Here is a 23,790-nt window from a genome sequence, read left to right as displayed (position 1 = left end):
TAATACTTGAGGCTGTGATCTGTTTGAGAGACCAAGTGCAACTGGGACACTCTCTAGACAGAATTTTTTCTTTAGTGTCATCTGCCTGACCCTCTGGAGCCTGGGGTCAGGCACCTGGGTAGGTGATGGGGGTGAGGACAGAATTTTATTACCTCCCCAGCAGAGACCCATTTCCATTCCCCACTGTCTCTTAGGTATCCTCCTTCTGCCTGCTCACAAGATGGGCAGGGCTCCTCTGGTTCCTGCTGAGCTTCTCTCAGGGTTGGATGGGTGTAACTCCACCAGTTTATTTCTTTTTCACTCTCCCTAATGCTCCTCAGCCTTTCCACTTCTTCCTTAAGCTCTGTCACCAGACAGAGCAGATCATTCACCTGCTCACACCACATGCAGGTGTCTTTTGCACTAACCTCTGATATTAACACCAGGCTCAGACCCTCCCTGCAGCCAGGGGCCTGGACAGCTGCATCCTTCCTGGGGGGTTCTCTTTGAGTTAGTACACTCCTGCTGGCAGCAGCAGCAGCAGCAATGGCTTTTCATCATTTGTAAACCATTGCTAGGAAAAAAAAAAGGCAGAAAGAAGAAAGAAAGAAAAAAAAAAGGCAAGCACCTCACAGCCAGCCAATAGACACAACCCACTACACAAGGAGAGTGGGTCACTGCACCCTTTCTGCTCAGCCAGGCAAAACCTGAAAAACTGCTGGGCCAAAACTGCTGTGGCAAGCCCCTGTTTGCTGTGGGCCAGGTCACTTGCACTCTCCAGAGCCATTTGAAATTGCCTGCAAAGGACCAGGAGAGCGACCCTTGCCCGCTCAAATGGCTGGTGAGAGGGTCCTTTAGTGCCCTGGGCTTCTTGGTTTTCCACTGTTCTCCATCTCCTTACACAGTGTTTGACTTCCATACAAGCTCTGTGTGTTAAAAGAAAATCCCATGACCTTCTCTGGCTACTTCCCTGGGCTGTTTATTTCCATTTTTTCCCACTTGCCTGCCTCAGCCTGGACCCCAGGTGATCCACTTTCCCCTCAGAAGCAACTACATTTCCCCAAAGTAAACTTCAACCTGGTTTTGGTTTTGTGGGGTTTCTTCCAATTATATTTGGTTTTATGCCAGTTTGTGTCCTAGACTGTCACCAGGACATGTTGTTCTTCCTTGCTTCTGGTCACTGGAATGGTTTTAGCTCCAAGGCCACTGTCCTGCTGTCAGAGAAGCTTTTGAGATCTCAGAGCAAAGAGGACTTTTTATGAGAGGAGATAGTGCAGGATCCTTTTCCTTTCAGGACATTCTACTGCCATGCACTGGGATGGGACCCAAAAAGCTCTGGATCATGAAACTCCAGGAGTTTGCTGTCTCCCTCCTGCACAACAAAGTCCCTTCCCCTCTCAGAGCCTCTGTTTTCATGCATATAAAACCTTGAATGTCACTGAAGGGATTCGGTGCCTGAATTCATCAATTTCCTTTGGAAGTGCTCTGGGATGCTCTTGTGAAAGGCAGAGTAGGGAACAGGGCAGGTCCAAAATGGAAGAAACAAAGAGTGATGCTGGTAACATGTAGCTGCAAGCCAGCTTGCTGTCCCCTTGCCAGGGAAGTGCTGCTCCATCATCTTTTATCTGCTTCCCCCAAGCAACTCAGTGGTAGGAAAAGCCACTTGAAATGGCAGGTGGATTCTCCCTCAGTTTTGGCAGAGGCTTTGAGCCAGGAGGTTCTCTTGAGGGCTGCTGGCTTTGGAAACCTCTGCTGAGCTTGCAAGTGTGGAGTAAAACTCCCTGCTGTGCCAGTGAATAAGTTATCCTCTGATCCATCTGGGACCCCCATGGCTTGGGGTCAGCCCTTGCTGGGGAGCTGCTGCTGCTGCTCCTCCCCAGGTGCTTTGCTCTCCTGCACTCCCACTTCTCTCTGCAAATCTGTGGCTCATGAAACCATCTGCTGGCCTTGTCTCTCCCTGGGGCTGCAGGCAGCGTCCTTTGCTGCACCCACCGAGTGAGGCGAGGCTGGAAAAATTCACAGAGGAGAAAAAAATGGAGAAGGAGAAGGGCTCTTATGAAGATCGCAGTGCCCTCCTGAGCAGCATGGTCCAGGAGAAGATGGCAAAGGTGCAAGAAGACTCCATGCTGTTCTCCAGTGACATTTTTTTCATTGAGCCAATGGTAAGTGATAGCTGAGAGCCTCATTTTCCTCCTCCTCCTCCTCCTCCTTTCTGGAGCGGCTGCAGAGCTCCCTGCTCAAAGCATTTGTGCCCTGCAGGCTCAAGGCAGGGCTGGGAGCCTGACACAGCCCAGCTCTGCTGCCAGGCTGGAGCTCAAGGCCCTGCGTGCGTGTCCTTGCAGTGTCACAGGGAGCAGTTCCTGTAGGCAGGGGCTCCCCCCACACGTGGGGCTCAGCAGAGGCTGTTGGAGCACTGCCAGCTCACACACTGACCTGAGGCTTGCAATGGTTCCCTGGCAAAAGGAGGCCAAATTCAGCCCAAGGTTAATGACAGAAATGCCAATCCCCTCCTGTGAGCACGCCTTGCACTATTGCTGAGTGTCCCTTCCAGTGTCATCCTTGTGTGAGCCTGGACACAAGGGTGCAAGGTTGAAATGGGCCTTTGGAGCTCTCCTGCACACAGGGACAGAAAACCTTTTCCTTTTCTGGTGATGCAAGCAAACTGCCACGTGCTCCCATCAGCCAGAGCCCTGATTCTGAGTACTGGCATTGGGAGAGATGATGAATGCCTGGTGTCTGCACGGAGAAAAATCCCTTCTCATCTTGCAGTAAAGCCCAGAATAATGCCAACCTCTGCTTTCTTTCAAAACAGGTTAAACTAATATTTTTATTTCCAAGGAAGGGATCATCTTCTCTTCTTGGTTACTCCTGTGGCCCATCTAAGGCCAAGTGCAAAGTGGCAGTTACATCCCATGTAGCTGACAGCAGCATGATGTGCCCAAGAGCTTGTGTCAGAGCAGCAGGAATATTGTGGAGAGAGGCAGCTGATCAGCTGAGCATTGAGAGCTTCCAGCACTATGTTAAGCTGGGTTTGGAGTGTTTCCTTGGGCTCCTTGTGTTGTTCACTCATCATTGATGCTCTAAATCAAGGCTTACAGGACTGTGGTTAAAAACAAGAAACATGAATTTGAAGAGCAATGTTTTGCTGTCTCTTTCTGTTGTAGGAGGGAGAAATCGGGCCACATTGTTCGGCTGAAATCAAGGTGATCTTCAAACCCCTAGAGGCACTGGGGTACCAAAGTATGGCTTACTGCAACATCTCAGGTACAGCTCCTTCCTCTGCTTCTCTCACCCACAGTGAGGCCATGGTGCAAGCCTGGGCTCCTGTGTAACTGCTGGGAAGAGTCCCTGGTCAGCAGGGCAGTGCTGGCACATCCCCCCTGGCCCTGCAGCCTCCAGGGAGTCTCCTGTGCTAGGCCAGGGCTCAGAATGCTGTGTCTGGGTTACCAATCCCAGAACAGCCCAGGCAGTGCAGGGAGAGGTTTTCATGCCATGGCTTTGCCAGCATTTCCTCAAAGGCCAAAGAGCTCCAGAGCAGAGCAGCTTTAGTGAACAAGCACTAAGCCCCTCTAGACACCTCCAGGATGGGTCCATTTGACATGGATCCATCATCAGGCAGCAGGAGCTGAATTGTAAATGTGCTCCCTGAGCCTGGATCACCTCCCACTGCCCAAAGGTGGCTGAGCCCCACTGAGCCCAGGGTGGTTGTAGAAGGAGCACCCTTGGCCAGCACTTGCTTCTGTCCCTGTGTGGGAATTGTCACCTTGCAACTCAGTCTGTGGAAATAGAACACAGTGCTGAGTGTCAGAAGTTGAGGACTTTGGCAACAAAGTCATGTGCTACTGGGCCAGGTAGTTTGGCAATTGCTGTCTGGCAATTTGCTCTTTATGAGCTTTGTGCCTTCACTGAATGGATTTCAAAGCTTCTCTAAAGGCATGGAAAAGAAACCACAGAATTATAGTATGTTCAGGATGGAATGGACCTTAAAGATCAAACAGTCCCCTCCCACTAGATCAGGTAGCTCTAAGCCCCATCCAGCCTGGCTTTGAACACTTTCAGGGCTGGAGCCTCACCCCTGGGGAATCTGCCCCAGTGTCTCACCACCCCCACAGTAAAAAATTTCTTCCTAATATCTAACCTAAATTTCCTTTCTTTCAATTTATACCCATTATGCCTTGGCCTGTCGCTACAGGACATCAGAGATGTTTTAAACTCAGTAGACTGGTGGTTAAAATTGGAAAGCAGCCCAAGGAATGGGTTAGAAATTAGAAGTCAGCCCCAAGGGATATCTCCTGAGGGAAAAGAAGGGCCTATATCTTCTCCTGAAGCATCAGGAGGTAGTTGCATCCAGCTCAGAGTCAGGGACTAGCACTGAGGCAGCCTGGAAAATCCAGTGTGACAGAGGCAATGACTGTACTGCAATGGACATCTCTCCCCAGGCCGTGAGAGCAGGCTGCCCCTGCACCTCAGAGGGGAAGGCCAAGGACCCTTGATTGAACTCAGCTCTCCTACACTGAACCTTGAGAATGTTCTTGTCAACACCTCCCATGTCTGTGAGGTAAGCAGCAGGGCTTGGGATGGATCCTGATGGCTCCTGAGGCGGCAGCAAGCCTGGTGGAGCTGTGGAATTGCTGCCAGCCTGGGCACTTGTGAGCAGGGAATATTTGATGAACTGCTCAAACCTGGGGGGTCAGAAACGTGTGTCTGTTCCTGAAGCCCCAGTCCCTGCTTTTAGGCAGCCTTCCTTAGGGATCAGCTGGGAGGCTTCCTGCAAAACAACCCCTTGGGCCATGAAACCAGCACTGGCTCCAAAAGCTGCATGTTCAGAGGCGTTTGTGGCAGTGCCAGACACAAGGCACCTTTGGACTGGGCTCTGCAGAAGCAGCTGCAACAAACTGGCTGCCTTTGAGCTTCAGCCTCTGCAAACAGCTCCCAGTCAAGTGTCCCTGCTTATTCCTGGAAGTCACAGGAAATCCATCCAGCCTCCTGGCTCAGTACTGGCCCTTGCTAAAGGCTCGGGAGTTCTCTCCTTTGCTGAGCAGTCCCTCACCACACTTTGGCCTTGGTGCATCTCTGATCCTAGAAAGAGAAAAGTGCTCCTGGGAATAAAGCAGAGGAGTTTTCTACCTATTTGCCTCTCCCTCCAGAAAAAAAAAAAATCAAGGGAGAGCAACTGAAAGAGGTAGAAAATGAGGCTCTACATCATGCCAGACACTTTCAAAAGCTTGGCTGTGGAAGGGAAAGACACACTGAGTTTTCTTACCAAAAGATGATGCTGTCTACACATTTTGATGCTGATGCCTCATTCTCAATGTATTGTTTCATGGTATGGGAAAGGTGAATGAGTAGATGGTGCTGTTGGAGCTGTGCTCACTGGGGCAGCAGCAGCTCTGGGGTGATTCACTCTGCAGCTGCAATCACCCCACTCAGGGCTCTCAGGGCCAGCTCCCAATGAGCTGGGTGCTGCTGAGCAGAGGTGCACTGCTCTGTGTCCATGGGATAAGCCCAGGGTGACTGCAGGTCTGTGGAGTTGCCACTGCTCTGCATGAAAACCCAAAGGCAGAACTTGTCCTGTTGTATTTCTTTGACTTCTGCCATTCAGCAGCACAAAGCATCTTCTGCCTTTGCTGGGTGTTCATTGCATCATTAGACAAGAACTCACAAGAAGAGATGGTTCCACATGTATTTCCATTTTTATTTCTTGCTGCTTCAGGTGAAGCTGATAAACCAAGGAGTTCTTGATGGTCCCTTCACCTACATCACTTCAACCACAGATGTAGGCTCCCTCTTCAAGTTTGAGCCCGAGGAGGGCATCATTGCAGCAGGTGGGAGCCAGACTCTTCAGATCTCCTTCCATAGCACCGTGCTGGGGAGCTTTGAGGAGGAGTTCCAGTTCAGTGTGGCTGGATCTCCTATGCCTGCTGTCCTGACCATCAAGTAAGGACCCTGGCAGCTGGGTGGGCACATCTGTGGCTGTCTCTGGGACATCTCCCACCTACCTCCTTTTGGGGTTGAGCAGAGAAAAAAGGTGTTTCCTGAGGTCCTAATCTTTGCTGTGATCCTGGCATTACCTTAGTGTGAGGATGCCTTCTGCCCTCTGTGGTGCCTGGCAGCTGGCATGACTCCTCCCTGCAGGGATCTCCCTGTGCCTTGGGCCATGGCAGGCAGTGGGATGGATCAGCTTTGGGCAGCAGCTGCTCTGGGATGTCCCAGCTGAACACCCAGCAAGGCCCCCAGGGCTTTGCAGATGGGCCAGCCTGGGTGATTCTGCCCCAGCAGCAGTGTTTGTAAAAACTTGTGTTAATAATCCATGCTAGATGGGCAGCAGCAGCATCAGCTCCCCTCTCATGGCCATGCTGTGGGGCACAGACCGTGCTCCCAGCTCCTGTGCACAGAGTGCTCTGGTGCCTCCTTTGCACAGCCAGCAAAGGGCTGATGTGGGAGTCGGGGAACTGTGCAGCAGGAACTGTGCCAAGGACTGGGGCACCATCCCGTGGGCTGGTGCCATGGCAGGAGACAATCCTGGCCCAGCCAAAGGGAGAAGGGCTGATCACAGGGGAGGCAGAGCTCAGTCCTCAGCACCACAGCAGTGTGAGGCCTTGTCCCTGCCAGCCTGAGCCATGTGCTGCTGGGATAATGCAGTGGAAGCAGGAGAGCTGATGCTGGCTGCTCTGCAGCTTTGGAGCTGGGCTGCTGCTCTTGGGGGGCACTGGCTCAAGGCAGTCAACAAATGAAAACAATCTGCAGTCTATTATACCAATGAGTTAAGGGAAATGGATTAAAAAGAACAAGGAAGTTATTCCTTAGCAAGAGAAAAGTGGTGAGTAGGTGTGCCCATAGTGGAGAAACAAGTATGCTGGCTTTGTTTTTGGATGAAAAGTGCTGCTTTTTTAGTTTGGAAATCAAGAGGGAACCTTTCACCATCAAATAATTGATTCTCCTCTGTCCCTCCCCCAAACTGCTCATGGGGTGTTTCTGCATAAGCAGCTTTCTCCTGGAGCAAGGGCAGGTGTCTCTTGTTGGGATGTGCAGAGCAGAGCCGGGGGCAGTCCTGTGAATACAACACAAGGCCCAGGTCACTGCTCCTTGATTTGGAACCAAAAGGCAGAGTGGGCATTGATTGGCATCAACCATGAAATCAACTCATGAGTGTTTATTTATGAGTGCAGCTTCAAGTGCTGATTTCAGTGGATGTTGGTGACTTTTGGAGTATGTCTGCTGAGTTCAAGGCCAGGGGAGGTGCTGTGCTAGATTCAGGACAGCCTTGTTTGCTTGTTGAAGCTCTTGCTCTTGGCTGTGCCAGCTGGGGCACTGCTGACAAGCTGGTCCTTTCCTCTAGGATTCATCTGTCCCCTGGGTAGAACTGTTGCTGCTCTTTCCAGAGGATGTTTGGGGCTCCCCTGGATTCATGTCTCAGAACTCTGTAATGATTATGTGGGTCAAAATCCTGAGAAAGCTCCTCCATGGGAACAGCAGTTGCAGCTAAGAAGGAGCAAAGCAGGGAACCTGTGGCTGGAAGGGCTGCTTACAGAAGCTTGTGGGGACACCTTGATGTCCATCCCATTGCAGATGGGGAAACTGAGGCATGGAGCCCTGTCTGGGTGTGTGTTCAGGGTCCTTCATGGGACCCCCAGCAACCCGGGGGCTTCTCCTGCCTGCCCTGTGCCCAGAGCCCATCAGGGGCTGTTGGCTGCTGCCACTTGGCTTGAGCTGCCCCCTGTGCACAGGGCCCTGTGCTGAGCACACGGTGCTGTGTTGGTTGGAAACCCAGGGTGCCCTGAGCCCAGGTTTTGTGCCCCTGAGCCACGACAGCCGGACCTTTGCAATCCCTTTAACCGAGCCCTTTCCTGCTCTGTCCTCGGCCTCCAGGGGCAGCGTCACCGCACCGAGTTTAGAGTTCGATGTCGATGAGATCAACTTCGGTGAAATCTCCTTTGGTGAGTGTTGCCTGGGCTGGGACACAGCGTCAGGGATCTGTGCCTTCCAACAGAAAAGCATCCCTCACTCCTGGTCTGCCCCAGCAGCCTCTTCAGGCTGGGAACTGCAGGGCTGCAGGGCTGGTGCCTCAGGGGGCATTTTGCCATTGTGAGATCCAATGGAAGCAAGGAATAGAAAGTCAGTATTTTCTGGTGTCTCTGTGATGCTTGAAAAGACAGATGTCTGCCAAGGAAGGTGGGAATCTTCCTAGAATGGAAAGAGGACCCCCTCCCTTCAAATTATTATACTTTTGAAATTACAGGGCTTCCAGGCAAAAAAATATGGGAAAAGGAATAACAGTTCTTTCCTAGAATATATCAGGACAGCACAAACAAGAACACAATAACAGAAGTTTCCAACCCACCAACTAGTGTTCATCCCCTTTGGCGTAGTTGTGATCAAAGGCAGGAGGAGCTGTGGGGATCCCAGAAAAGCCCACCCCCAGGGCCAAAACCCCCCAAAACCCCTGTCCCCCTTCCCAGACCAAGGGGAATATTCACTATGAAGCCTAAACCCATATTAATGAAGTTCATAAACTTTAAGAAAACTAATTGCCTTTCCTGAGCTGCTTCTTCCCCACCCTGCATCACCACTGAGGGACTTGTCAAGTTGCCTTTTGAATAAATGAAAGAAGAAAGGCAACAGATAGAAATATGGTTCTGAAACAGGAGATTCACCCTACTTAATCCGATTTCATTCCTGAAATCTCTTCAGCTGAAGGCAGCTGTTGTATCTTTGCTTCTTTTCAACTCTTGACTGTTGTCTGCATGTGCTGGCCTCAGTCTCATTTGAGGTTTTGACATCTGGGTTTGTCCTTTTTGCGCCTCTCTTGCCTCCCTGCTGGAGTCACTGCTGGAGCTGGCAGTGGTCACTTGGGTGGGCACAGAGAAGCTCTGGACTGCAGCTGCAGTTGTTTTTTCTCCCCATCTGTGTTCCAGTGACTCTTGGTGAGCAGGCCTGGGGAGAAGTGTCCTCCCCACAGAGCTGCCAGCCCAGCCAGATGTGCACTGCAGAGCAGGCTGTGGCTGCTCTGCGGGCTCTGCAGGACATCCCCACCATGAGTGGCTGTATCTCTGGCTTTGCAGGATGGAAAGCAAATCTCAGATCTAAAGTGGGGGAAACCCTTGCAGGCAGCAATCACAGTGAGCAACATGGCTGTAATGTCCCTGGTTGTTGGCTGAGGTGGGACCTGGTTCCTAATTGCTAATCTCAAAGCAAGGTTGGGGTGTGCCCCCAGTTGAGTGGGCTCTGAGCTGTCATGTGCTCAGTCTGGCCCAAACCAAGAGATGCTTTAAGGGTCCTGCAGTGAGAAACTGCATTAGGGTGCTTTGCATCATGTTCTAGTTCCTGATTCCATCCTCACTTTCTTTTGCTGTAGCTTCTTCTCAATGACAACTCACTGTTTATGTATCTTGAAAATGGTGGTAGTGTTGGCAAGCTGACCAGGAAATTTGACAGCTTGAATTCTCAGAGTAAATGCTGGGTCTGGGTGCACACTCATCACTGAGAGAGAACTGGTGCTGGTTTGGGGCAGGTGAGGGAGCTCCTCCCCATCCCAAAGAGAGAAGCTTGCAGTGTTCAGCAGGGCTAGGAGTGGGCATTTTCAAGGCTGTGGTCTGGAATCTGTGTCAAAGGGAACTCAGTAACAATTCATTCCTCACGCAGCTTCTCGCTGAGCTGTAGTTCAGATCATAAAGAGCTCAACTCCAATCCCACTTTCATCCTGCCAGGATATTCCCCCAGGATCATGCCATAATGGGTGCCTGAATGGATATTTGTGTCCTTCCCCAGGCTTTCCCTGCACGCGGCGCTGCCGCCTCACCAACAGCTCCCCGGTGCCCCTGACGTTCCAGCTCCGCATGTCGGACGATGGCACGCAGCCGGCTGTGAGCAGCTTTGATCAAATACGCAAGGAAGGTGACCCATCCTGGAAGGAGGGAATTCATTTCTATCTGAAGCCCAAGGAGTTCACAATTAATCCCAGCCAAGGCACCATCCTCCCCCAGGGACACCAGGATATCGAGGTACGGCCAGAGCCCAGCCACAGACGCTGCAGCACCAGGGCTGGAGCTGCACTGCAGTGTGGGAGGGCTTTAGCTCTGGTGCCAGCTTTGAGCATCCTGGCAGTGAGAGATCTGCACTGCTGGGAGGCCTCTGCTAGCTGGCTTACTCGGGATGTTCCTCAGGGAGCACTGTTTGGTTTCCAAAATCACATGCTGAGGTCTCATACCTTATGGTCAAGGCCTGAAGCCATTCTTGTGTTTTTGAGAGCGATTTCTTTGATTGCAAGTGGGCAGAGCGAAGATGAGGGCAGAAGGTGCCTGTTAGAGAGATGTCATTGTATAAAGCAGTTAGCTTTTCTTCTTGGTCTCATTTCCCCCCTCCTGGGGAGCAGAATGATTTGTGTTCACTGCAGGAATCTCCAGTGGAGACAAAACACTCTGCAGCCATGAACTGCCCAGCACCTGCTAGGCCACACTTTGCCCTCAGCTTCCTGCTGTAAAGCTGAACTCATTGTGTTCAAGTCAGCAGATTTCCTCTGCATTTATGTCATCCTAGTCAGATGAAAAATTGGCCCCTTAATTTGAATGCAGTGGTGCATAGAGCTTTAGTCTAATGTTTTAATGAAGCTGACCTATGCTGTGATAGCAAGGTGTGTTTAACAAATCTGGTATTGCCAGAAGGCTTTTGTTACTCTCAAAGACTGTGCTCTAACATGGACCAGCAGAAGAATTAAGGCAAAATCTGCCCTTTCCTTACCATGAAACAAGAACTGGAGGATATTACACGTGGATAATGAGCTTTTGTAAGGAAGAATTGACTGTTCTTCTCTTCCACCAGGTGACCCTGTGCTCCAACACCGTGATGGATTTCTACCAGAGAATGCTGGTAGACCTGGAGGGTTTTGGCAAGGGAATGTCAGCACTGGTCATCACAGCCAGGTACCCTTGCCTGGCCTCCCCCAGGCACTGCCTTGCACAGGCTTTGCTGGCTGCAGCTGCCAAGGAGAAGTGCTAGTTAATGCCCTCATGTTGTGCCAGCTGGACATGAGAACAGCAGTGCTTGGGCAGCAGCCTGTGGTGAAAAGCACCCCTGCTCACAGCCCAGCACGGTCCTGGGCCTTTTTCTAAAGGGATCAGGAATGATATTTTTATTGGCCTGGGTTTTGGTGCTTGAGGTGGAACAAATTTCCCAAGGGCCTCCTCTCCTTCCTACAAGAGGTGGAGTTGTGCTGGTTGTGACCACCATGCGCTGGTTTGGGACACACCAGGCAGCTGCTGAGAGTCAGGGTCTGGTTATGTTAATGAGAGCATGTGACAGGGGAAAGTGGCTCACAGAAAGAGTGGTGGGGGCAAGATCTTATGAGGGGAAAGCAGCCCTTTATGTGGCAGGTCAGCTCCAGTTTTTCTCCTTCCCTGTGCTTCCTATTTTGAGCTTTAATGTTCTCAGACTTAAACCAAAAGTCGTTGTTGCTGCAGCAGAATTCCACCCTGCTGTGCTGCTGTGGGTGTCAGTTGAATGCCAAGAGGGATGCAGCTCCCTGGTGCTGTTCCCTGTCCCAGGCAGAGCCATCCAGGCAGTGCCTGGGCTGCCATTTTGTCAAGCAAATGGAGCTGGGGCCAGGCAGGGCCTGGAGCTGTGCAGTGAAGGAGCCAGGGAGCTGCAGGGCCTGGGAGGGGGTGGCTGATCAGCCACTCTGTGGGGCAGCTGCTGTTTCGTGCCCTCCAAGGCTGGGGCCAGCAGCTGAGTTCTCAGGCAGGGCCACAGCACCATGGCAGAGAAGGGAGTCATTTTTACTGAGACACTGGAGTTGTGTGTTCCTTGGGCCTTAGGGAGCCCTGATCCTTGTTGGGAAGGCTCCCCCAGAGCTCGTGGGTCACTGGGACTGTTCCAGGAGTCCTGTCAAGCCTTCCTGGGTAAAGGAGGGGCTGAGGCAGCTGTGGGGCAAAGGGCTCTGCCTGGGGCACTTGGCAGCCTCTGGGTGCTGCCTCTCAGGGTTTGCCCCTCCTTGACAAGACATGTTGGAGTGGGAAGAGGTAGAAGGCAATTTATCACTGTAGGGCTGTTCAATGTGCATTGGACAGTGACCAATGTGTTCTGCTCCATTTCACAATCTTTGGGGGTAAATGTTCTCCATTCTGTCAGTATCTCTGATTGCCCTGGGGTCATCTCTTTGCCCAGGTGTCTTGTTCCTGTGCTGCGGGTGTACCCTGAAATCCTGCTATACGATGAGTGCCACCCGAATGTGCCCTACGAGAGGAAGTTCCTCATTGCAAATGACACCGACCTTCCTGGCTGCTATGGGCTCATTCCCCAGGTTTGGCATCACATCCACTTCCTCCTCTCAAATATTATTAGGGGATTATTAGGGGAAAAAAAGGGTTTGGATAAAGCCTTGCTGGTTTCTATTCAGTCTTAAAGACCTGCTGAGAACAGGATCCTACCTGAATGTAAACTTTAGGATGAAGTTCAACCTCCTGAGGAAACAGTTTATGTTCTAGTCTAGTCTTCAGGGTGTTTTCTTGTGGGAGATCTTAGTTGTGAAAAGCTGCTGCATCCACAGACACCAATGCCTGTGCTGGCAGCCTCCTTGCAGGACCCCCTGAGAATGCTAAGCCTACAATTCTTGCATCTTGTTTGTGCCTTTGACCTTTGTCCTGGGGATTTTTAAACATGTGTGTAAGTTGCTGTTGCATGGATGTTCAGGAGTTTAAGGTTTCTTCAGAGGTCCCTCTAAATTTGCATTTCATTCTGTCTCTTCCAGCAACGCAAGGACAACTCTCCTGTATTCTACTCCAGCCCCAAGCCCTGTGGGATTGTGCAGCCTCACAGCTTTGCAGAGATCCCAGTTATCATCGAAGTCCAAACACTGGACAGGCATTTCACCAACGTTCTTATCGGCGTGTTCGGGGATGAGAGAAACCCCCTGGTGAGGACAAGGGGAGATGTGAGCCTGTGTGCAACTGCTCCTGGCAGGGTGCACAGGGACAGGGATTCTGCCGGGGAAAACAGGCACAGGCTGCTGGGGAGAAGGACAGGAGGGATGGTGGCACAAACAGCTCCTGCCTTAGAGGTGGCAATCTCAGTGTCTGACAGAGAAGGTAGCTCATCTAAGCTGGAATCAAGGATTATTTTAGTTAATTAATCTTTAATGCTGGTTATTTTGGAAACGTCTGTTTTAAAATGTCTTCTCATCTCTCTGAGCACAAAAGAGGATGTCAGAAGATTTCTGGGAACCTTGAGCCTTCTGTAAAAGAAAGGAAAGCTGGCATTTGAAGAGTGGTTGGAGAAGGATTTAAATTTATATTAAAACAGATGGAAATGATGATGCCAAATTCCCTAGGTGGCACCAAACATCTGAACCTGGGCCATTGTGGCACTGCCTGTAAATCAGTGAACAGGAAGGACAGGCAGTGCAAGCTGAAGTCTCACAAACAGTTGCTTTCTACTATCAGGCTGCTTCCCTTAAAGAGGAGGGTTTCTCCCCACCAGAATAACCAGTTGTTTAACTCTCAGCCTGATCTTAACTAGAAATTTCTTGCAAAGCTTCTACCTTTGGGCCAATAATTTGTGGTTTGAAAGTTTCTCATACCTTAATCCTTTTTAATTTGGAGGTGAATATGTATTTTTTTTTTCCCCAAAAGCCCAGCATTTCAGCTGGAAAGTGGAAGTAGTCCCTAAAGAAACAACTTGAGTGGAGTTGAGCTGTTTAAGCTTTTTTAGGTTTCCCTGTTATGGTTTGTTTTGTTTTTTTTTTGAAATCTTTCTTGCCTGCTTCCTGGAACAGAGACCAGAATTACGGAGCTCTGGACAACAGCTGGCAGAAATCTACCCAAGTCCCAGGCTGATAGAGTTTGGCAGGATCCCAGCTCTACAGCCTACTTCACGAAGCCTCACCCTCTTCAACAACAGTCTCGTCCCTACAGACTTCAGGATGGAGGTTGTAAGTATCTGTGGGGCTGTTTTCCAGGGAAATGGACTGGTCAGTAGCAGCCATGACTCGGTTTTTATATGCAAGATTTCCATACAGTCCTGTGTGAGAGGAGGCAAGATACTCCAATATTCCCTCTGAGCGAGGCAAGAGGAACCTGGCTCTGGAGTGGTTTTAGCTGGGGCACCTCTCAGTGAAATCAGGTGCAGAGATGTTGGAGCAGAAATTAATCTGGGTTGTGTTGACAAAGTTCTCCCTTAATTTTATGGAAGGTCTTTAGCTGTGTGTGTCACATTTTGGAGCTCTGCGATCAAGAGAAACCTGTGGTCCTTTGCTCCCCAGAGCATGGATTTCACTGTGGTTTCCCTGTCCCATCTACATTTGCTTTGTGCCAAACTGCTGTTAATAGTAGAGAGCAGGGTGTGAGGTGTGTCCTCAGACTGCTGGTGGGGAGGCAATTTTCACACCTCCTGGGGGTCAAGCCAGCTGGGCTGTCCACACAAGGACAAGGGTGGGGGTTGTGCACCCCCCAGCCTGTGATCTCTGTGCTATTGAAGAGCATCTTTGGGGAGCAGCTGCAGAGAAAGGCTGTTTAATATGTGGGGGCTGCATAGGGCAGAAGGAGCTGGGGCTGCTCCCCTGGCAGGGGGAGCAGGGCTGGTGCAGCCAGGAAGGGCTTGTAGGCTGGGCCTGGGGCTGGGTGGGATGTCTGCTGGAGGGGGAGATCTGTGAGGGGCTTGAGGTTTGTTCTTCTTCATGCTGGGTGTGTTGAACGTGTGGAGCTGGTTAAAACCTGATACCATGGACTTGTCTGTGTCTGTGGATAAAGCATCAGGCCATGTGGGAGAGTCCAGCCACAGCCTCCTGGGCCAAGGAGGAGGGGTGTGAATTTTCCTCTTGCTGCTTTTCCAGCTATTTCCACAATGGAGTTCTGCTTTCAGCCTCTGCAGGGAGCAATGCCCCTTGGCTGGGTGCTCATGGTGTGTAAAGGTTGGGTTTCATGTGCTCCTGCCAGGGCCAGACCTGCAGAGCTGTGTCTGCACAGCTGTGCTGGTGCAAGGCCTTTCCTCCCTCCTTTGGGCAGCCTCCAGCTCTCTTGGCCAATCTGTGAAGTCCATGAGAAAGCAGATGACAAGAGTTCTTGGGAAGAGTGGGCCATGCCCACAGAGCACATGCATCCAGTTTTCTTTCTGCTTCCTGCTTTCCTGCTCTGCTATAAGCATTTGGAGGTGACTTTTCTTTAGGCAGAGGGCACTGGGGCATCTCTCTACAGCTGATGATTGGTGGGGAGTGAGGGCTTCAGTCCTTTAGGGGATGTTGAGAAGCACTGATGGCCCCTTGGGAAAAAATAGTTTGCTGTTGGGGTTTTGCACAACTGGTTTTGCAGAGACATTCTTCAGGCTCTCAGCAGTATCCTCCAGCCATGTGGTTTCTGCAGTGGGATTTGAGCAGTCCTGGCTTCCTCTGGCCTTGAGCCTTTGTGAGAGGCCAGGAGAGAGAAAGCAGCTTTCCTTGGCCCACACTGCAGAGAAAGACTGGGGAAGGAACACTCTCCTGAGGATAAGCATCCCTTATAGTTAGGTTAGTTAGGTGAGTCCATTAAAGGAGGGGAAAATACAGGTTGTATGAGCTCTGCTGTTGCCCAATACTGCATTTTAGGGATTTTAAGCCTTTATGATTTTTATCATCCCCTCTTTAGTCTTTCTTCTCTTGTACCCCACAAGAGACCAGGGTAGTTTCCTAAATGCATGTTGTGCTTGTCTTACAGGCTCGCAAACCCCACTGCTGTGCCATTGAACCCAGCAAAGGAGTGATCCCTGCTGAGGGTGAGGTGTCTGTGACTGTCACAGCAACGCTGGATGACACGGGGCTTTTTTCTGTCCCTGTCCGGCTGTTCTTTGGGAGCAACCGTTGCACCGCCTTCTGGCTGGTGGCTTTGAGCACTGGCACCACAATTGTCATAGACAAGCCATTCAGCCCAGAGCTCAACTTGGGATACCAATTCAGGTAGGAGATCTCTCCACCCCCACCTCGCCTCCTGTCTCAACAAGGAGCAGTTTTGCTGTCGTCCTTCAAGCAAAGTCTTCTTCAGTGTTCAAAGCCCTGACTCTTCCCTGAAGGCAGAGATTCCTTTAGAAACACGTGAGGGCCAGTTGAGAGTTGTTAGACACCCTCAAAAGCCACTGACAGGGAAACCAGTTGTTAAATTGCCATTGAATTGTCTTTAGTTCTAAGACGTTGATGTCCTCACTTGACCAAGAAATGATCTCGCAGGTTCCCCCAGAACAAAAGGTTCCCGAAATGGTGCCCAGATGAGGCGGTCCCTCCGTGTGGCTGAGGGACCAAGGGAAGATGGCATCACACCCTTCCCTTCCAAAATGGCAAGCAGGGGCCCCGGGAACAAAGAGACAGGAGGGTGACAACCCCCACCGGCAAGGCAGGAGCCCACAGAGCAGTTCCAGAGGCAGATGGAAACTCTCTGGTTTGTGCGGGGTCTGCACTGCTGCTGCTGCCGCTTCCTCGTGCTGTTCGTGGGCTCTGCTGCTGCCCTGCTCTGCCCAGGGCCTCGCTCAATTTTTCACTGCCAGCAGAGTTTGCAAAGTTCACTTCCAAACAGTTTCTAATGCAAAATGAAGTTTCTACAAATGGCTAGCAGTGCAAAACCAAAGCTACTATGAATGAGAGAGGCTCTGCACCCCTGGTGTCCTCTCCTGGAGCAGGCAGTTTTTACCAGCTTGCTGGTATCATCCAGAAACTGTCTCCGAGCTGGCTTTTAGAAATGTCTGCAGTCATACCCTCACACACAAGGTCCCCAAGTGCAGGATCTCAAAGATTCAGTAACAGTTTCAGGCACAGATTAATACAAAATACAGCAACAGTATGAATCAACTCAGAACAAACATTCTGGGGGAAAACACCACCTCCTGTTAGCCTCACCTGGAAAATGTTACATTACCATTATAAACATATTTCCCTTTGCAATAATGACGTCAAAAGGGCACCTTATCAGACACTATTTCTGGTCCACATTAGGAGCTGGAAATGTAGACAGTCTCCAAGAAATTAACACCTCAGGTTGCTCACTGGGAGCAATCTGATGACCAGGGAAATAGCTACTCCCATACTATTTTCCATCCTGCCTTCTATTCCAGCCTCATGCCCTGTATTCATCAGTTCAAAGTAACAAACAGGGGCCACCATTTCCATCGGCTCTTCTGGAGTGTGGAATGCCACAGCCCATCTGAGCAGGAGGGCCAGAGTGTCTCAGCCCTCAGCAGCCCCAGGGATGATTCCCAGGGCCCCAAACGTGCCAGCCCCGTGTTTGGGCTGGAGCCACTGTCGATGGACCTGCAGCCAGGCCAGTCTGAGGACATGGTGCTGCGAGGCTTCTCCCGCATCCCACAGGTGAGGTCCCCACCATGGCTGAGCCTGGGGAACCATCAGCCCCTCCTCTGGGCTTGTTCCACAGTCCCTTGACATTTGCCTGGGCAAATGAGCAGAGGCCTTCAAGAAGCTGATGTAAGACCACACGTTTCTGTGGCAGCACCAGTTGCTTTCCTTGCTGGCCACCATCAGACCAGCTGAGACTTCATTGTGATTCCACAGCTATCAAAACCCAGTGCTGATCCCAAAGCAGCAGTGGAAGGAAATATTGCTCTTTTTGGGCAAACAGTGCTGCATGCTTAGTCAGCAAAGAAGGGCATAGAAATAAGTTACACTTAGTCTAAGAGCCCAAAAAGAAAGTGAATTAAACAAGTGCCAAGTGATTTATCTGGGGTAAGCACAGAGTAAAACAAAAGCCTTGGGAAGAGAGGGAGTATTTCACAAGTGCCTTTTGTGGGTATTGGGATACAGTACTACAGACAATTGAGCACAAAATAAATAGGCTGCATCACTGGAAGAAAAGGGGCCAGTGACCATAACTCTGTGGCAAGAATAGAGCCTGTGGTGGGTGGTGGGTGCTGAGCCAGTGGAGGGCATTTGCTGGATGCTCTGCCACCACCCACTGGTGACAAGTGACTCTTGCATGCAGGAGGTGCAGGATTATGTGATGTGTGAAGCTGTCAGTATGATAACCAGCAGGACAGAGAAGATAATAGAGACAGTCCTTACCTGCAAGTTTATTCACCCCTCTATAGAAATGTCAGCCACACACTTCTCTTTCCGGGTGAACAAGGTAAGTCTGGATTGCATCCTAGCATTTAACAGCATGGCTGAGGGGGGTGTGTGCTTGTGTTAAAGCCCCTCTTTACGCTTCACTCTGTAAAGTGAGTGAAGATGCTTTTAGAGATGAGACTGGTATTTAATTTCCCCAAAGTAAAATTGCAGTTACAGCTGCACTGCCAAGGGGGATTGTGGCCACTTCCAGAGAAATGCCAGTTTCTGTGCTCACTGTAAAGGGAGGTTTTGGAGGATGCTCCACGGCACGGTGATGTCTGTACACTGATGCTGTAGGGAAGCTGGGAAAAATGGAGATTCCTGTGAATTCCTCAGGCTGACAAGGAAAAACCCATCACCTCCTGTGTCTCTTTGCCTTCTCTGCTGTTGGCATGAATACTTTATGATATAGTTATATGGTACAGCTCTGTGCATTTCCCTAAGTCTCACCTGCTTCAAAGAACCCCAGACATCTTGCAGCTGCAGTGATAACACTGAGGCAGAGCAGGTGCCCTTTAGTCTCTGGATCCCAACTCCAGCATCACCTTTCCCTCTCCTGCAAGTTGTCTAAAAAAGAGAAGATCTTTCATCCTTTGGTTTCTGTAGTTTCAGGCCTCTCCTCTGGTTTCCCAGGCTTCCACTGAAGTACAGAATCCCCCCTGCAACAGGCAGTTCAGATGTAATTTAGGAGCTTTTCAGCTCTCCCTGATTCTGCCTGGGTTTTGCTCAATGCCACACACACAAACTGATTTATTGCATACTATGGCACAGCACCTGTTTGGTATCAGTACCTCCTGAACTGGCTTCCCAAAGTCTCTGGTTTCTCTAAACCATGCAGGAAGCCCAGCACAATGCACAGACAGGAAGGAAGAGCCCAGGCTTTTATGAGGCTGCTAGAGCCAATAAGGCTGTGAGAAATGACTGTATGGGAATGAGGACCATCTAGTGCTGTTTTGCCCAACAGAAAGACAAATCTGCAGACAAATGGCCTGGATTCACTTTTTGCTTTAGATCTTGGTCAAGCAGCCACCTCCTCTCAGGGGCCTATTCCCTCATCTGTACTTGGGAGTGTTTCCCTGTCCCCCAGATGATGCTGTGGTTTCTAAACATGAAAAGCATCTGCTATAAAGAAAAACTGCCTGGAAGGGTAGAAACAAATAGAAAGGGTAAATAGAGATGGATGCACTTGTGGGGCTGAAGAATGTGAGATGCATCAGAAGCAGAAGGACGTCTATGGCTAGTTGAGGCTGGTTTTCCTTCTCTCCTGTTTCCATAGAAACCCAGTGATGTCCTGAGGCTGAAGTACCAGCCTTTGGCTTTAAAAAACACCTGCATGCTGCCACTGGACCTCATGCTGGACTTGGAGCGGCCGTTCCTGGTCTGTGATAAGAAGCAGCAGCCCCTCCCAGGTGGCCAGGTGAGCAGCCCTGGCCTCCTCTAGTGGGGTCTGAAGAGGAGGGATGTGGTGGTGCCTTTCTGTTGGGAGCTCCTTGAGTCAAGAAGTTTATTCTGTAGCATCAGCAGTGGGCTGGCCTGAGCTGCATCAGCAAAGCTGCTGAAAGAATCAAAATCTTATCTGAATTGAGAAGATCCATCCTGGCTTTAAGGCACAGGGAGAAGGGAGCAGGCAGCTGGGTCTGGGCAAGCCATGCAGGGAAGGTGTCTCCTGGAAAGCCATGCCAGCTCTCCAGCAGCCACCCCCTTGTACTGGGGCTGAGCACAGAAACGGGAGCCTGAGGGATCCTGGACTGGCCTGTGGTGCCTGCAGCCAGACCCCTGCTGTAGAGAGATGAACCATGAACTGAGAAGCCCGTGCTGGGGTCACTTGGAGCATTTACTGTTTCATGCTGTCAGACCTTGGGGCATCATCCCACAGGTGATTAATTACTGCTCATCTCCTTGCAGCCTGTGAGAGTGGATGTAGGGGAGACCTGTCATCTCTATGTCGCGTTTGACCCAGCTTATGAACTGGATTTTAAGACCTGGAAAAAAGAGAAGATTCTGAATATAAACTTGGTCAGGGGCCATCCTTTTGTGGAGCGTATCATCCTTTGGGGAGAAGTGCACTTCCCAAATCTCCAAATGCAGCCCAGCTCCCTGGAGTTTGGCTGCATCGTGGCTGGTGCTGAAGAAGTGCGTTCCCTGGAGATGACCAACTGCAGCCCACTGCCCGTCCAGTACCGCTGGTCATTCCACTCCAAGAGCCAGGTTTACAGGTTGAGGTATGTGCACCTTTGCCCTCTCCTTGAAGCTCTTCTTGCTGGTGTCCTGTTTGTACTATTTGCCTGGGATCTGACAGACTGCTTCTGGCTTTTTCTTATGCAAATAACACCGACCAGCTGTGCTCAGGCTGGATGCCCAGGGAATGGGTTTTCTACAATTTGGTGCTGCCCCCACAGTGGTTTCCCTGGGAAGGAAAGCTAGGGTGAAAGCTGCTTTCTCAGACTTCTGTGGCATGAGGCAATGTCCACCTTGATGAAGGGCTCCTAGTCCCACCTCCCACAGTGCTGCTGGAGGCCCTTCTGGCCCCTCTGCTTTGGGATGGGTCCTCTCTGCAGGTGCTTCTCTCTGCTCCTCACCTTCCTCCCTTGCATTGTGCTGGAGGATGCCCAGACAGTCCCAACACCAGACAAAGAGCTACTTAGTGCCTGGGCTGATGCTGAATAGCCAGCTGAACAGCCTTCCCTTCTTTTCTGAGACAACTCCTTTACTGCCAGGACAATTTCTTTCCCAGGGGTCAGCTTTCAGAGGACACCTTGGATTCTTCACTCCCTTTTTTTGTGACACTTGTTACTCATTTTGACTTTCCCTCACTGCAACATGTCCCTTATGGGTTCTGTAGTGCTTGACAGCAGGACTTGTTCATCACATTATCTCCTATCCCTGTCTCCCAGAGAGTTTCTACTTTAGAGTGAAAAATGTCATTTTCTGGGCACCATGGTCCTGGGAAGTTGCCTCAAACTATTCATTACAACTAAAGACAGTGGAATAGATGATTAGGGATCTCTTGGGGGTTATGATGAGAGAGCACCTCATCCAGAAATGAAACCCAGGCTTAGATAACAAGCTACAAAGCTAAAGACAGTGATTCTTTGGGGAGCAGGTCATTACAGGCCTGTCTGGGAATGGAGCATCCAGGTGGTGTTTGACTGTGGAGAGCACTTGCAGCTCAGCAGGCTGACAGGCAGGCACAGCTCAGCTGTGTCCCTCACATGGCATTAGAAACACAAGCAGAGTTACCCTGAGCACCTGCTTCAATTTAAAATGGGGGATGTGACCTGAGTCACCTGGGAGTGTTGGACAATGTCAACCAAGCCCCCGAACACTGTCAGGGAAACATTCCTGATAAATCCCTGGTAGAGCTGCAGTTTCTGGTGTTGGGCACTGGGGGTGGGGGCTGTGCTGGCTCATCAGTGGCCAGCTCTACCCCTTGGTGCCTCAGATCTCACCTTTTGCTTGCCTTCTCTGTCTTTGCCACTCCCACTGTGCTTTTTGCATCCCCACAAGTTGTTCATGCCTGTCCTCTGTAGTTGCTCAATGCAAGCAGTTGCAGCTGCTGCAGCACCTCAGTGTCATCCCTGGGCTGCCTTTAGAACAGACCTGCTCCAGCCTGGATTGGGAAGGGCTGGATCCAACCATTTCTCAGTTCAGTGTGCCAGCACCCACCCAGGGGCTGCATCCTGGCCAGGAGCTGCTGGTGCAGGTGTCCCTCCCTCCCACTGCAGGTCCCTGTTCATAGTTATGTTATATTCCAGATATGAACTTAATAAATTCAAACCCCAACCACCAAAGGAGAAGAGACCCAGTCTGCATTCCTCGGCATCTCAAAGGAGACGCCTCAGGATTAGAAATGTGGAGGAGCCAGTCACAGCCCTGGAAGAATCTCAGGATGTTAGCCAATCTTCAGGAGCAGAGGTAGATTTTCTTGTACACCTAGTGCTTGTGTTGCCTCCCCAGCCTGCCACCAACAAGTCACGCTTGTGCTGCTGACCTCTCTTTTTGCTGCCCTGCTGTGCTGTGCCCTGAGAGTGGGCTGGGCAGCAGGGCCAGTGGCTGGACATGGAGTGTGTGGGAGGGAGAAACAGGAGAGTTTTCCTTGGAGAAGCTCACTCAGATCCTACAGACCTGTGTTGAGTGTGGGATTTTTTGCCTTGTTTCCTTCGCAATGTAAGATGAGGCTTTTATATGCAGCATGATGATAAGACCTCCAGCTTGCTTCCCAGAGCAAGCTGGGATGATCCTGATCTCCATGGAGCCTCTTCCCAGTACAGCCAGACTCCCTGTTTGCAGGGCTCTGCTTTCACCCAGAGCTGCTATTGCACTGCTGGCCCTGGAGCTGTCTTACAAAGGGAGACTTTGCAAAGTGGCTGTCTCTTCCTCCCAGCACAGAAAATGGCTTGTTTTCCAGGTGCCAGCAGAAACTCGTGGACGGTATTACATCCCACTAGGGCTGGTGGGAACCATGTCCCCCACGGATGTACTGCACACTCCCCTGGAAGCAGAGGAGGTAAGAGGGAATCTGTCTCACTTGCACATTGTCAGTGTGGCCAGCAGGGCTGGAGCTGCCAGTGCCACTGGGGGCCCTCAGCATTGGCCACAGAGGGGCCTCCCATCCCTGCAGGCCCATCACAAAGTGCTGCTGAAGCAGCTGCTTGTTGGAGAGGCCTTGCAGGACACATTGTAGGGCTGCCCAAGGACGCAGTGCAGCACCTGTGGAGGGCACTGCTCCCCCTGGACCTCATCTCATAGGAAAGTTTTGCAGGAGCTTTTGCTGAGGCACCTTGAGAGCACACCATATATATCAGAGAGAAAGGGGAAAGGCCTCAGGAGTCAGATGAGCTGGGCTGGAGTTCTTCTCTGAGCTCCCTGAGCTCCAAGAGCTCTCACTCTGAGTGTCCACCTTTTCTAAAAGCAGTAAGAAAGGCTTTTTAAAGGCAAGTTGTGCATCAGAGAGCATTTCTACTGCCAGGAGACGTTTACTTTAATGTAGTGTATTAATTAATGCATTGACCCGTGAGGATGGGAGATGATTTTCCCCATGGTCCCTGCACTGGTCAGTGGCACAGATGCAGGATGAGATTAGGGTGATTTGGCAGTGTTTGGGGAATAGGCCCCTCTGGCTACAGCTGCACTTTGCTCCAAGATGCTCTTCTGCATCCATTGCCATGCTCAACAGCTCAATCTCTCCTGTCCTCCAGGTTTTCAGTATCCTGCCACTGTCTGGTGTGCTGCAGCCAGGAGAGAGCCAGCAGGTCTCCTTCACCTTCTGTAGCCATTTCAACACCATCTCCAATGTCACGGCGCTGTGCCACGTGGAGGGAGGCCCCACCTACGAGGTGGTGCTGACTGGGGAGACCGCATGCATCAGCTACTCTGTGAGCCCCCGGGAGACCAACTGTGGCTCTCAGGTACCACACACATCCCTGGCACAGCTCCTTGCCTTGGTGGGTTCCTGCCCACCTCGCTCCAGGGCTCCCTTCCCTTCCCAGCCCCTTTGTTGGCTCTGGGGCTTGGAAGTCCAACCTTTGAGGGACACATCTGGCATCCAAGCTGCTCTAAAATGGCCATCTCCAACCCTCTCCACAATGCTGGGAATGCCTCTTTTTCAGGGTACCTAACACTGCCTCCTGGGGCAGGCAGGGTCCCAGTGAGGGTGCTCTGAGGGGTGTGTCCCTGAGACATCTCTCTGCTGATCCACACCTAAAGCCTGACCTCCAAGGAGATGCTCTTGTCTAAAGCTCTTG

The 23,790-nt window shown here is 51.0% G+C and overlaps 1 protein-coding gene across 1 annotated transcript in view; it reads left to right on the top strand.

The window, feature by feature from the left end:
- The window catches only part of LOC136561416 (hydrocephalus-inducing protein-like), a 74,189-nt gene that overhangs the window by 17,280 nt on the left and 33,119 nt on the right, over positions 1–23,790 (top strand). Inside the window, exons 9-24 of the mRNA XM_066557712.1 lie at positions 1,949–2,141; positions 3,144–3,243; positions 4,419–4,537; positions 5,693–5,916; positions 7,849–7,916; positions 9,748–9,980; positions 10,798–10,898; positions 12,139–12,274; positions 12,722–12,886; positions 15,657–15,895; positions 17,041–17,293; positions 17,922–18,065; positions 19,323–19,463; positions 19,952–20,268; positions 22,355–22,553; positions 23,245–23,454. Coding sequence (XP_066413809.1) covers positions 1,949–2,141; positions 3,144–3,243; positions 4,419–4,537; positions 5,693–5,916; positions 7,849–7,916; positions 9,748–9,980; positions 10,798–10,898; positions 12,139–12,274; positions 12,722–12,886; positions 15,657–15,895; positions 17,041–17,293; positions 17,922–18,065; positions 19,323–19,463; positions 19,952–20,268; positions 22,355–22,553; positions 23,245–23,454 — 2,842 coding nt within the window. The remainder of the gene's footprint in view (positions 1–1,948; positions 2,142–3,143; positions 3,244–4,418; positions 4,538–5,692; positions 5,917–7,848; positions 7,917–9,747; positions 9,981–10,797; positions 10,899–12,138; positions 12,275–12,721; positions 12,887–15,656; positions 15,896–17,040; positions 17,294–17,921; positions 18,066–19,322; positions 19,464–19,951; positions 20,269–22,354; positions 22,554–23,244; positions 23,455–23,790) is intronic.

The sequence above is a fragment of the Molothrus aeneus genome, chromosome 11 (assembly GCF_037042795.1).
Source record: "Molothrus aeneus isolate 106 chromosome 11, BPBGC_Maene_1.0, whole genome shotgun sequence".
Lineage (NCBI taxonomy): Eukaryota > Metazoa > Chordata > Aves > Passeriformes > Icteridae > Molothrus > Molothrus aeneus.
Note: the sequence above shows the minus strand (reverse complement) of the source record. Positions and strands in the feature narration are given on the sequence as shown.